Below are 14,494 nucleotides of genomic sequence, written 5' to 3'. Positions count from 1 at the left end.
ATCTTACATTATGCATCTTCAATTTGTTTAGCAATAATTGAAATTCAACTACAAATATCTTCTATAACGCATCAGTTGATCCTCAAGGTCATACTTTGTTACTCATTCTTAGTAACTCATTCTAATACTTAAGATGTATTGAGGCGAAAGTTTTATTTCGTCTTTGCTTTGTGTCGGTCCTGCATCTCATATAATTAAAAACCCTCTTCAATTAAAAAGTAGAGTTTATATGCTAATACCATCTCCTGTGCAAACTGATTATCAAAGCCATCTAGCATTAAAAACTTCAAACAGCCAGTTTGCAAAGGGGAGATAATTCGATTATAATTTTGGATGGTTAATGTAGTTGTTCTGTTCATTACTCAATCTGTCATACTTTTTTTTTTTTTTAATATTTCTTGAGTTCACTCTTCAGTTCGCACAGTTTAGCAGGACATCTCTCTCCAAATGCTAGTGTGTATGATCGTGTGTAATCACTTCAAAGTTTTTTTTGGCTTGTTTTTGTGATGGTTTATTCAAGAGAATTAGCATTCCACGTGGCCATACCAGCAAAATCGATTTGTTGGTCAAATATACTACTTTTAGCAAATCCTCTCACATAATATATCGGCTTTGTTCAGATTTCAAATTGTAGATCCATTTAATCATGGATCTGCTCTCTGCCTCATCACTAAATCCAAGAGATTTAACCAATGCATCTTGAGAATAATCATTCTTGGTTTTTTTTTTTTTCTTTTTTCTTTTTTTTTAGTTGCAGACTTTAAAGACTGCGGTTCCTGAAAACAGTGAAAAGGAGGCTGAATTGCGAGAACAAATTGAAGAATTAAAAGTCTGGCAAGAAAAGGTGAGTCAAATTGATTGCATCTTTTCATGGAAAGTACATGTTCGTTATGAAATTGTATTTTTTTATGATCTGTCCTGTAACTCTGGTATGAGGTTGTATTAAGGAATTTAATACCAATGTGGAGTAATAACCTGCATGTGTCAAGTTCAAACCCTATCGGTTCCATACACCAATTTAACTGTGGATGTGGACAACCTTTGTATGGTACTCCTTGTAAACCAATAACAGAATGAAGCTGATCCAAAAAATTGAACGATGCTGATTTATATGGAATTCTAGCCTTCTGCCATATACGTGCAAAACGTTGAAAGAGTCAGTTTTTTATTTATTTATTGCGGACTATTATCCCCATCTTTTAGTTGGCGCAGTGGATAGAGACGTTGAATCTCTACGGTTTATGGTGAGCATTGTCTGAAGATAGCAGTTTCAATCCTACCCAAAGGCCGCCAGAGGCTTAGTTGGTCAAAACGTGGTGAGACGACAACTATGAAAGACAGTAATTGCTGAGGATGCAGTTAGGAGATTCGGAGTTCCTATCCCGTCATGGTAACCACCTGATGAAGACCAGAGGAATAATTGGCTAAAACGTTGTGAAACAACAACTAAAAAAGTGAGGAAAATAGTCCGCAAATAAATAAATAAATAAATAATACAAATTACTCATCTCAATAAGAATTCCAATTGATAAAACAGTTTTGTTTGTTTTTAATTCAATTTACTACAAACAAGCCATACTGCCACTAAGACATAATTGTATACTATGAATTAGGGGCCAAATCTTCGGGGGCATCCTTAGTGGGGAATTGTGTAGCCAGATGTTTGTTCATATTACATAAATTTCTGTATGTTGTCAGGGAAAGGGGGAAGGAAGTTCAAGCAGTTGCAGTTAGAGAGCAAACACTATTAAAGTAGAAAGCCTTCCGACGTCTCGAGACCTTTACAGTTAACGGGTGGGATTTATTTTGAGTTTTTGGGGATATTTCTCCTGAAAGGACACAACATGGTCGCTCCTGTAAGTACATATCTTTTTTAATTGAGAAACAAATGTCAATAACAGACTCATACAATACCGATTCATATGGACTTATGTAGCATAATTCTAGCCATCAGCTATTTAAATGCGCAACATTGAAAGACTCGATTTTTTTTTTTTAATCAAATTAATCATTAAGTTTGTTTTTACTGATTTAATCTTGATACATTACAATGTTTACGTTAATTCTTGTTCGAATCAACAAAAGCAAAAGGAAATGCTATTCTTAATCCCACATAAATGACACGAACTGCAAAATGTTCAAAAGAACCAATGTATGAAAGAAATGAATCTACAATTCATATTTTTTTTAGCAACTTAAAAAATATGAAATTAAAAATAGAGAAGCAGGTGCAAAATACTGGAGCTGTTGTATTGCCGTTTGCTGAATGTAATCTCAATCATGCAATAGTTTCTTGTAGGGCCGATGCTGTATTAGTGGGAACGACTACAACTTTTCTTTTTTTCAGTGAACAGCATCTGCTATACACTTACTCTCTAAAGATTCATTGTTTTTAACTTCAATTCACTCCAAAGAAGACTCAGATTACTCACTCTGATATGAAAAAAGTCACAACCAACAAATCCAGCCCACAACCGTACCTTCAATCCCAATTACAAAAACCTATACGACCAAAAAGTAAAAGCTATAAAACCTTTTGGTCTTTGTACAAAACCACTAGTGGAAGACACAGGTATCAGAATCACAGACATCCATGATGTCAACCAACTGAGCCTTCCACCCTGGCTACTAAAACAGCCTGAAATTATCTTTGAACTAAACAAGCTCTCAAAAAATCAAACTCATCCACTAACCTATAAAGAAAAACTCCTTAACGTTCAGGAAAAACACACAAACCATCAGCATATCTACACAGATGATTCCAAAGACAGTAACAGAACTGGATGTGGAGTCTTATCCACTAACATTACCTTACAGAAGTGACTACCAGACCATGATTCAATTTTTAGTGCCGAAGCCACAACTTTAGATCTGACACTAGACCTCATTACTGATTTTTCACCCTCAACAAATTTATTGGTTATTCAGACTCCCTATCAATACTCGAATCCTTAAAGAACCCAAACTTAAATAACCTGCTACTCATCAACGTATTACAAAAAATACATACTTTTTCACAAAACAAAAATATCAAATTCCGCTGGATCCCCAGTCATTTTGGAATTCAGAGCAATGAAATAGCCGACGTAGCTGCTAAAAAGGCAGTAAAATTCAATGAATGCAATATAGAAATTCTCTACTCGGACTACAAACACTAATAATAATCTCATTACAAAGAAATAGCAAGAACAATCTAATAACTGGCCAAATAACAAACTTTGCAAAATCAAACCCATAATAGAACGATTACCAGATTCCAGAAAATCGCATAGAAAGGAAGTGGTTTTGTCTCATTCGCATATTATACGTGCACATAACCCACTCCTTCCTGCTAAATAAAAAAAAAAGACCCTCCAGAATGTTTGGCATGCCAAGAACTCTTTACGTTAAAATACTTTCTTTTGGATTGTGGCGATCTTGCGCATATCCGGCAAAATTATTACAATGTCAAGAATATGAAAAAAACTATTTAAAAAAATAAATTCCAGCAAAATACTAACATTTCTGAAAAAGTAAATTTATACAAAATATTATTTTAACTCAATCCAACTTTACCCCCTGAAAAAAATCACGTAATGACACAAAAAAAGGCTGACTTACTGAATAAATTAAAATATCTAAATCACGCCAAAAAAAACAAAAACAAAAAAAAAAAAAATTATGAAACTCTGCAGCAAATAAACAAAGAAAAAAAAGGTTGATATGCCATAAAATCAAACTAAACCAAATCAAAGAAGATTCACTAGCACTGAGACGTAAGGGGTTACTATGAAATAGGGGGCAAATTTATGGAAGCATCCTAAGTGGGAACTTGTGCTGCAAGATGCTTGTTCATATTACACTTAAATTTCTGCATGTTGGTACAGTTGGGGAAACAGAGTGAAGTCCAAATGCAAGCGGTTTAAGTAAAAAAAGCTATTAGAGTAGAGAGCTTTCCACTATCTGAGGACCTCGACAGTAAAGGGGTGGGATTTTGCTGCTTGTTGGGTTTCTCAGGAGGTATTTATGTTGAGGAGGGCACAAATGCAACAAGTTTAGTCAACGCATATTCTGTTGAAGTACTTGAAAAGCAAGCACATGGATGCAACATTGCAGCGATGGTACAAAGCCTGGACTTTTTAGACAGTGTAGGACCTATTAGGTTAGAGTCTCTTTTTTTTGGACCCTTTTCGTGCGGCAGAGACTATTAGCTGATGCACTAGCTCAGCTGTGGCGACAATACTTCATGCATGAACAAATGGTGGCTTTATTAAGATATAGGATGCTGGCAGAGGTGAGAAGTTTTAGAGTCCACCTTATTTGCAGCAGACATGGCAGTATCTTCTGTGCATTTATTCCAATTTATGTGAAGTGATCACTGACTCTTACACCAGATAGAAATTCGTTTTACATGTCTCTAGTTTATTTATTCTTTAATGTAGGCTGAATCAAGTGATGGGCACATATCCATACGGTTTGATGACTTAACCACATAAAAAGGAGTCTGAGTCAACAGTTTTGTGATTTGACTCAAAATCTGATTTGGTCTAAAACAGAATTTTTGTTTTCGTTCTGTACGTTTATCTGCGCTAAATACGAATGGTCATATCTTAAGAATGGATCCGCTTAAATATTTGGTTTTGTTTTCTCTCCATTTTAGTATGAGAAACTCCGAAGTCAGGCATCGACAATGAAATCAAAATACGATGAACGAATCCAAGAATTAGAAGAAGAATTGGAAGAGACGACGGCAAAGATGCAGTCGTTACAAGAAAATCCTTCTTCACAAGCTGCGACTGGTGCTTCCATGGATTTGACGACTGAGGTAAGCGTGTGTGTTATTTCAATCCTATCCAACCAAACTCTAGGCTGGATTGATTTTGTTCATATAATGATAAATTATAAGGTTAAAATAAATCAGATGGTGTGAAAAAAAAAAAAATGGACAGATGAAAGACCAAAAACTGGAAGTGGCATCTCAACAAGTTATTTTTTAAAACTTTTTCTTGAAGAAAGACTTTTGTAACATGGGGATATATATATATGTGTGTGTTTTTATTTATACAAACATGAGCTACATATGCGCATACATGTTTCTGTGGCGATCTCTTATCGGAGATCCCATGTCTTCGGGCTAACAGAGGATGTATCATCCTAACAGAGCTAGTATAAGAACACTTTTAATATAGAAAAAACAATTTCTCAAGCTTTTACTAGAGAGAAAAAGATTAGAAACAAAACTTCTGTGAATGGAAGTGAATAGGGGAAGGAAAGAGTGGAAGTATGCGGAAAAGGAAAATTCAGTGGTCAGTCTCTCAAGTTCATCATCCAGACAGGCATTTAGGATAAGTGTATCGTGTTTCCCTTTTATTACTCATTGGTCATAGTCACTTATTGGCATCAATACATCATTAAAGAACAAACATATATATAAATGTAAACACTTCTGTACTCTCTCACATGTATACATTATACATGCATACAACAGAGCTAAGATCTACAACATAGAGACACATGTCAATCTAGTCTTTAGAGTTATGTATATGTACACATTAGCGGAAGCAAATTTGTTTGTTTTTTTTGTTTTCATTTCTTAATCTATATACCTATAAAAGTGAAAGTGTGTGTGTGTCTGTGTACATTTCCCTACACAATAACTCTGTCAATTTTCAGTCTACAGACTCAAAATTTGATATACAGGGTACTGAGATTTGGGAAAACCTTTGTAATCGGTTTTCGGCCAGAAATTTGGCTGGTAAGGGGTCAAAGTTCAACTATTTGACCTTTGAGAACCCTACCAAACTCCTCCGCCAATTCTGGGTCTGAACACTTGAAATTTTAGATATAGGTTCCTTGGATATGGATCTAACTGAATAACTTGATTTGAGCCCAAAACAATAAATGTTAAGGGGTCAAAGTTAAAAAAAAAAAATTGTGTCTCTACCAAATTACTCAGACAATTTCTGGTCTAAACATTCGAAATTTTACATAAAGGGTATTCAGAGATAGGGCAAGCTTTTTAATCGGTTTGGGTCGAAAATTTGAGTTACTAATATATAAATGTATGTATGTATGGTTGCATGTCTACTTAAAACTTTCGACAGAGGCGACGGATTTTTACAAGATCTGTATCGTTTTGAAGTTCAACCTTTTAGATGACAAATATCGAAAAATTGGCTAAAAACATTAATATCTTCACCTTCAACTGGGCACTTTTCTACAGGGGGGGGGGGTGCTTTTTTCGCTGATATTTTCGAAAGTCATCCTCTCCTTTCAATTGTCTAGCCTTAATTAAAACATATGTCACTTTCAGTTTGGCAGTGGTCGTAACAGCAAAGACATCACGTTTTTTCCCTATTCTTTTCCTCCTTCGCAGTACATGTTCGAGCCTGCCTTCCTACTACCACTCTTTTTTTTTTTTTTCTCAACATACACCTCGAAACACCTGGGCAATGTCGGGCTAAAATGCTAGTATTATATATTAATGCTTACAGCTGTATAATATATAAAACATATATATATATGTGTGTGTGTGTTTATTTAATATATATGTAACGTATGTGTAGTTAAATCTTTATATGTAAACCAATGATTCCAAGCGAGAAGTGAGTTATTGTCTTATGTTACTGAATTTAACAATTTTGTTTAGGATAAACTTTACTTACAATTTTCTGCCATACTGGTCAAACACTGTAGTCTTGACATTAGTTTTTTTTTATGTAATAAAGGAATGGGGGAAGAGCAGTTAGGAATTTAGAAGCAGTTCTATTAAATGGATCATACTTAGTATAATCATAGTTTGCTTAGTGCAAATCCTTTAAAATGTTTACAACTAATTGCGGTTCTAATTTGATGTTTAATAATTTTTCATGATTTTTAAAACAAATTATTTCAAGCTTCCCAGTTAGGCATAAAAAACAAGGTGACTTGAAAAAACTACAAACTTTAGCTTTCCTTAGTATAACCCATTCAACAATAGGGGTTTTATTTTCGTTGATTAATTTCCAGTAATGCAACGATAGTGAAGTGACTTTATAATATGTAATATTAACATTGGAGGCGTGTGCCCATAGAACCTATTTTTTAATGTCATAGTTGTGCTTTCTATGCAATATTTCTCAAAATTGTATATATATAAAGATATAGATGGAGTAAGTTCCGTGAAATTCTGTCATTACTAACCAGCAGAGTATTACCAATATTGACGAAAGAAAGGGTCTATGAAAGTATACTCAGTATGATTTATAGAAGTGAAATCTGGCCTGTGAATGTTAAGGACAGTGAGTGAAAATGATACGATGACTGTAATTTGAATCTTAAAGTCATACTTAGTTTTGGTAATCTCAGAAGAAAATAAATATAGGTAGATGTGTGCAGAGAAAGTAGACTTCAATTGTATAGCCATCTTGAAAGAATGAATGAGAGTTTGTCAGTTAGTAGATGTAGAACAGTTGAAATAGTAGGTCCAGTTCACAGGAAAAGAGAAAGCAAAGAGATAGAAAGTAATAAAAATAGACTTGACGGGAAGAAGGATAAATAGACCTGGGCAGAGATATAGATTAGTTTGGAAGTTAATTTTAGAAAGCCATCCAATGCATGCCGGTATGTAGAACAGATGTTAAACTGAATATGATGATGTAAAAGAGTTTGTAAGACACAAACATGAAGAATAAATGGATGGAAACAATTCTGTGTCGATCAACAATAAGAAATGATTTAACAATTTTGATTATATGATGATGCAATAAATAGAAAAACTTCATCTAATTGTTCCTAAAAATGTCTTTTGTTAATAGATGTGTGCAGAACAGGAGACTTTGATGGTATGGTCACATTCAAAGAATGGATGAGAATGTTTGGATTAGTAGGTGTAGAATAGTTGAAGTAGCAGCTCCAGTTCGCAGGAGCAGACAAGAAAACATGGGAGTGAAGTGAAGAACTCTTAGCCGTTCTTTCGACGTGGCATCCATATTCTGTAAAGCTTCGACACAATGTGGTTGGAAGTTGCATTTGCTGAAATATTGCGAATTTCACAACCAAAATGAGAATAATAGTCTGAATGATACAAAGGGAATCCTGTTTACCTTAAATTAACAGATTTCTTTCTTCTCCTTTGACATAAAAGGAGTTAGCATGCTGTGAAAGATAATGCCCAACAAATCTCTCGCCAGAGGATCTGATAATGCAGACTTCCTTCTTCTTACGTAAATAAGAAACACCTTTTAAAAATAAAAACAAAGAATTATTTTCCGAATGTGTGTATTCAAAATACAAGATAGTATTCCAAAAAAGTAAAAAAAAAAAACAATTTGCATACAAAACATAGTTTTGGCATAAAGAGTTAACATGCTGTTAAACATAGTACGGCACAATCACGTTGACACACCAGTTCTCACCAGAGTTAAGCAACATTGAGCCTGGCCAGTACCAGATGAGTGACCATTTGGGAAGGCTAGGTGCTGTATGTACCTTCTGGGAAGGTTGGGCGTGGGGCTCCGTACCCTCACCCCGAAAAAAGAACTCCTCGCTACAAAAGCATCTACAAAGTTGTAGATGGCCTATGTCCCTCCAGGGGCTCAAGGGCTATGGATGGATAGAAAAGATAATGTTCTCTCCAGAGGATTTGATAATGCACCTCCCCTGTCATACACATTTTAAAAACTGTAAAACAATTTAATATTTTGTTTTCTGTTTCAGGTGAAACGAATAATGAATGCAGTTTTCCAGACGTCCCGATCCGAATTCAACAAAGATGAAACTTATCAGGGATCAGCAGTTTTATCAACTCTCCTTCAGATCATCAAGGTTAGTGTTGTTCTGAATTTTTCACGATTTAAAATCTGGCACCCCAAACCTACTGTCCTTATGTCATCTTGATTTTTTTTATTTCCTAATCCAATCTAATAATAGTCACAGTTTAATGGTATGTCCATCTCGCTAAACAAAAAAGTTTAATGGTATGTCCATCTCGCTAAACAAAAAAAAGTTTAATGGTATGTCCATCTAGCTAAACAAAAAAGTTTAATGGTATATCCATCTAGCTAAACAAAGAAGTTTAATGGTATATCCATCTTGCTAAACAAAAAAGTTTAATGGTATATCCATCTAGCTAAACAAAAAAGTTTAATGGTATATCTGTTATATTGTTATTATTATTAGTATTAGACGATACCACTTGTGCGCGTATGTTACGTGAGTTCTTATTAGTAAAGATATGAGTCTAAGTGAGAGTTCTTGTCTTATTACATATGATGTTGTATCTTAGAGAGACAGATGTGTATGTAATGACATTTTATAACACAGACATATAATAACAATACAATTTACCTTTTTGTAGAAATCATAAACACAAAGATGAGCTTTATCACAAAACACATGATGAATTTATTTCCTTACGACCGGTCGTGATTTCCTCATTAAGAATTCAAAGTTTCACATTTTAGTTTCTGAAGTGACGTCTCGCTTCAGACGTCCGCCTGTCTCTGAGTTTTCTCACTGACCGTCTCCCCTGACTGTCTCTCCAACCAACTAACTCACTTCCTATATTGAGAAATCCATGCATCCCGGCCACGTGAGCAAAATTCACATTTTTCAACATGCGCGACTTTGCACGTTTCCGACATTGATTTCCCAATAATCTATTTTTTCTTGTGTTGTTTCCACAAAGGAATTCAACCTACATATCTAATTTATTTAACCCATATTTTATTATCCACATTCTTTTAACAATTGAATAGTTTATTTATTATTTATTTCATCCGAATTAACAATTTACTGGACATTCCATTTAAACCTATTGTTCTTTAAAACTTATGTCCAGGGTTCGATTTCTGCTTTCTCTTATTTTCATTTTAACTAATCTCTCTATTTTTATACTTACATGAACAGGGGACAGCCCTTATCATGTAACATATCCATCTAGCTAAACAAAAGTTTAATGGTATGTCCATCTAGCTAAACAAAAAAGTTTAATGGTATGTGCATCTAGCTAAACAAAATAGTTTAATGGTATGTGCATCTAGCTAAACAAAATAGTTTAATGGTATGTGCATCTAGCTAAACAAAAAAGTTTAATGGTATGTGCATCTAGCTAAACAAAAAAGTTTAATGGTATGTGCATCTAGCTAAACAAGAAAGTTTAATGGTATGTGCATCTAGCTAAACAAGAAAGTTTAATGGTATGTGCATCTAGCTAAACAAGAAAGTTTAATGGTATGTGCATCTAGCGAAACAAAAAAGTGTAATGGTATGTGCATCTAGCTAAACAAAAAAGTTTAATGGTATGTCCATCTAGCTAAACAAAAAAGTTTAATGGTATGTGCATCTAGCTAAACAAGAAAGTTTAATGGTATGTCCATCTAGCTAAACAAAAAAGTTTAATGGTATGTGCATCTAGCTAAACAAAAAAGTTTAATGGTATGTGCATCTAGCTAAACAAAAAAGTTTAATGGTATGTCCATCTAGCTAAACAAAAAGTTTAATGGTATGTCCATCTAGCTAAACAAAAAAGTTTAATGGTATGTGCATCTAGCTAAACAAAATAGTTTAATGGTATGTGCATCTAGCTAAACAAAATAGTTTAATGGTATGTGCATCTAGCTAAACAAAAAAGTTTAATGGTATGTGCATCTAGCTAAACAAAAAAGTTTAATGGTATGTGCATCTAGCTAAACAAGAAAGTTTAATGGTATGTGCATCTAGCTAAACAAGAAAGTTTAATGGTATGTGCATCTAGCTAAACAAGAAAGTTTAATGGTATGTGCATCTAGCGAAACAAAAAAGTGTAATGGTATGTGCATCTAGCTAAACAAAAAAGTTTAATGGTATGTCCATCTAGCTAAACAAAAAAGTTTAATGGTATGTGCATCTAGCTAAACAAGAAAGTTTAATGGTATGTCCATCTAGCTAAACAAAAAAGTTTAATGGTATGTGCATCTAGCTAAACAAAAAAGTTTAATGGTATGTGCATCTAGCTAAACAAAAAAGTTTAATGGTATGTCCATCTAGCTAAACAAAAAGTTTAATGGTATGTCCATCTAGCTAAACAAAAAAGTTTAATGGTATGTGCATCTAGCTAAACAAAAGTTTAATGGTATGTGCATCTAGCTAAACAAAAAAGTGTAATGGTATGTGCATCTAGCTAAACAAAAAAGTGTAATGGTATGTGCATCTAGCTAAACAAAAAAGTTTAATGGTATGTGCATCTAGCTAAACAAAAAAGTGTAATGGTATGTGCATCTAGCGAAACAAAAAAGTTTAATGGTATGTGCATCTAGCGAAACAAAAAAGTTTAATGGTATGTGCATCTAGCGAAACAAAAAAGTTTAATGGTATGTGCATCTAGCTAAACAAAAAAGTTTAATGGTATGTGCATCTAGCTAAACAAGAAAGTTTAATGGTATGTCCATCTAGCGAAACAAAAAAGTTTAATGGTATGTCCATCTAGCGAAACAAAAAAGTTTAATGGTATGTGCATCTAGCGAAACAAAAAAGTTTAATGGTATGTGCATCTAGCTAAACAAAAAAGTTTAATGGTATGTGCATCTAGCTAAACAAAAAAGTTTAATGGTATGTGCATCTAGCTAAACAAAAAAGTTTAATGGTATGTGCATCTAGCTAAACAAAAAAGTTTAATGGTATGTGCATCTAGCTAAACAAGAAAGTTTAATGGTATGTCCATCTAGCTAAACAAAAAAGTGTAATGGTATGTCCATCTAGCGAAACAAAAAAGTTGAGGTAAATACGCATTCTCTTTTACATAGTTTGCAAACTTGACCTTGAACGTGTCTGTTGCTGCGTTATCCAAACTTGTCACCTCTCCGTGTTGGACGATGCTACGAATACCACTTCTCCTTTTGAATTTCTCGAAACCATCTTCTTTTAAAATTCAAATTTCTCATCACTTGTGAAAGGATTTAATTTCAATAAATCATAAATTTTTTGCTTTTTGACACAAATTCCTCACTTACAATTTCTCCAACTGACATCAATTGCTTTATGTAAATAAAAGTTAACTTTTCTACTTTCTCTAGTAACTGTGACCTTTGTTTAGTAATTGTAGTCACACCTTTAGCTACATCACTAGCTTTAATAGAATCTCTATGCTTTAAAATAGTACTTATAGTTGATTTTGCCATTTCATATTCTTTTGCAAGTGCTGACGCACGTATTCCTCTTTCAAATTTCTCTGTAAGTTCCTTTTTAAATTTGATCCTCATTCGTACAGTTTTCTGTTTTGCACTCATTTTACTGTTATTTCTCTTAATTTTCTTCTAGTAAAAGAATGTACATCACTTTGTTTTTAAAGTCTTTATACGATGCTAAACCGATTATTTGAACACTAAAGTTTTTTTTTTTTTTTTTTGTTTTGCACAATTACTGTCGTTTCAAGATATGTCCTCTTCATTCGTCGTCTCAAGATATGTCCACTTCATTCGTCCTATTGAAGTCTACTGGCCTTTTCTTTTTACTTTTTGGACACCAAGTTCCTTTGTCGTCCCACGCAAAAAAGGGGTCGACCAATCAAATTGTGTGGTTCTGGTACCACGCTGATATACTAAAAATAACTCTGACACCGACTAGATCGTCGAAGAGGTTGCGACGACACTGTTCTAAATATATCTCTCGTCGCAAAGTTCAGACTCACGTGGCAACGTCGTTGGAGTTGGGTTGGGTTGTCGCACTTCACTTCAAAAGTATTACGACTAGTATGAATTACAACATTCCATTGAGGAACACCGCTGCTTGTTTACATTCGAAGCGAAGCCGGCAGTTGGAACTCCGAAATTTCGTTCGACTACCGAAGCAAGAAAATCTCCTAGTTTTGGTTTGAACACTGAGTTGTTCGACTACCGAAACATTTGCCAACTGAGGTATTACTGTATTTTTATTCATGTGGGTTTTGTATTTATTATTAAAGAGCCAATTTTCTATTGAATATTATTTATATATATATATATATATATATATATTAGTGATTTCAAAAGTTAAGAAAAAAAATGACATGGGTGCCATCAGCTAGAATCAAAACTAAAACATTTAGTGTTCCCTACCATTTGAGCTATAAACAAATAAATAAGAAACATTTAAAATTAAATCACTTCAAGCTATGAATGAATTTGTGTATGCGCAAAAGTAATAGAAATATGCCTGTATATTTCTGTACACGTTATTCATCCATTTAAAGATTTTACTTGTCATAAACCATCCTTGGTGTATGATTACCTGTTAATTTTAGTATTATGTGGCCAGTAGTTTAATAGTTTATCAGTTAAATATTTTCATACTGACCCCCCCCCACACACACACATCTACTGTTTTATTTATATAGAAAAGACTGAGACTAGTGGGCCCAACTCTCTTCATGATCTACATTAATGATCTTCCAAATCACATCCTTACATCATTCGTAGACATGCTGATGACACTACCATCTATGGTAGCACATCTAAGACCGTAAACGAGCAAGTTCTCTCCGATTCTCTCTCCTCTGATCTTGAGCACGTAGTACAATAGGAAAAAGAGTGGCTAATTACTTTTAATGCATCTAAAACCAAGCTTTTATCTTTACATCATCAACGCTCTGATCCCCATCTGGCATCAATTGAAATGAATAGCTCACGTCTTGGGGAGGCGTCATGTTTTGACAAGCTTCTGGGCTTGACCTTTACTCCTGATCTGAAATGGAACACATACATCAAATCTGTTGCCAAGGCCGCTGGAAAAATGGTGGGATCCTTCTCTCGATTCAGTAGATATCTCACTGCTGATGCAATTCTCTATCTATATAAGAGCCAGGTACATCCAAGGATGGAGTACTGTTGCCACATCTGGGCAGGAGCTGCTAGAAAGGACTTGTCCTGCCTTGATAGAGTTCAGAATAGACTTCATAGCCTCGTAGAAGATATCCTTTTCTCTTCCCTGCAACGTCTTTCTCACAGAAGAGATGTTGCGAGTTTGTCTCTGCTTTATCGTTATTTTCATAACAAATGCTCAACTAAGCTCCAATCTATGGTTCCCCCTCGCCAAACTAAGAAACACTAGACTAGCTGAAAACCCTATCAATAATTTTCCTCACTCTTTATCTGTGCCTAAACCTTAACGTAGATTCCATGAACAAAGCTTCTTTCTTAGAACTGCACGCCTGTGGAACTGCCTTTCGTTTTCCTGCTTTCCAGCTGACTACAATATGGTTGTCTTCAAGTCCAATGTAAACAAGTTCTTTATGAGCCGTTCCACTTAAATTAACAAATTTACTGAATTTCCATTACGATTACTATATTGTCCAATTGACTACTGTATACTCTTAACCCTTATCCTCCAGTGGCCTCTGTGCCTTGATAAGTGGTGATGCCTATGTAAAAAAAAAAAAATCATGTCTGTTAGTGAGAGAGTGAAGAGAAAAGAAAGAGTGGAGCTCATCAAATTAGATGCGTTTCTGCAACTTACCAAGAACCTTCAAATAGGACGGAAATAGATACTTGATGTGAGATAAATTCAACCAATCTTACAACAA

At 34.4% G+C, this 14,494-nt stretch overlaps 1 protein-coding gene across 4 annotated transcripts in view; it reads left to right on the top strand.

Annotated features, from left to right (window-relative positions):
- LOC145254651 (FK506-binding protein 15-like) overlaps window positions 1–14,494 on the top strand; it is a 125,640-nt gene that overhangs the window by 96,374 nt on the left and 14,772 nt on the right. For all 4 annotated transcript variants that reach the window (XM_080113287.1, XM_080113285.1, XM_080113288.1 and 1 more), the window contains 3 exons: window positions 752–844; window positions 4,640–4,804; window positions 8,677–8,784. In XM_080113287.1, the coding sequence (XP_079969413.1) occupies window positions 752–844; window positions 4,640–4,804; window positions 8,677–8,784 (366 nt within the window). The remainder of the gene's footprint in view (window positions 1–751; window positions 845–4,639; window positions 4,805–8,676; window positions 8,785–14,494) is intronic.

The sequence above is a fragment of the Euprymna scolopes genome, chromosome 30 (assembly GCF_053919585.1).
Source record: "Euprymna scolopes isolate OS-2025 chromosome 30, ASM5391958v1, whole genome shotgun sequence".
NCBI lineage: Eukaryota > Metazoa > Mollusca > Cephalopoda > Sepiida > Sepiolidae > Euprymna > Euprymna scolopes.
The sequence above is the reverse complement of the archived record's forward strand: the minus strand, read 5'-3'. Positions and strand labels throughout refer to the sequence as shown.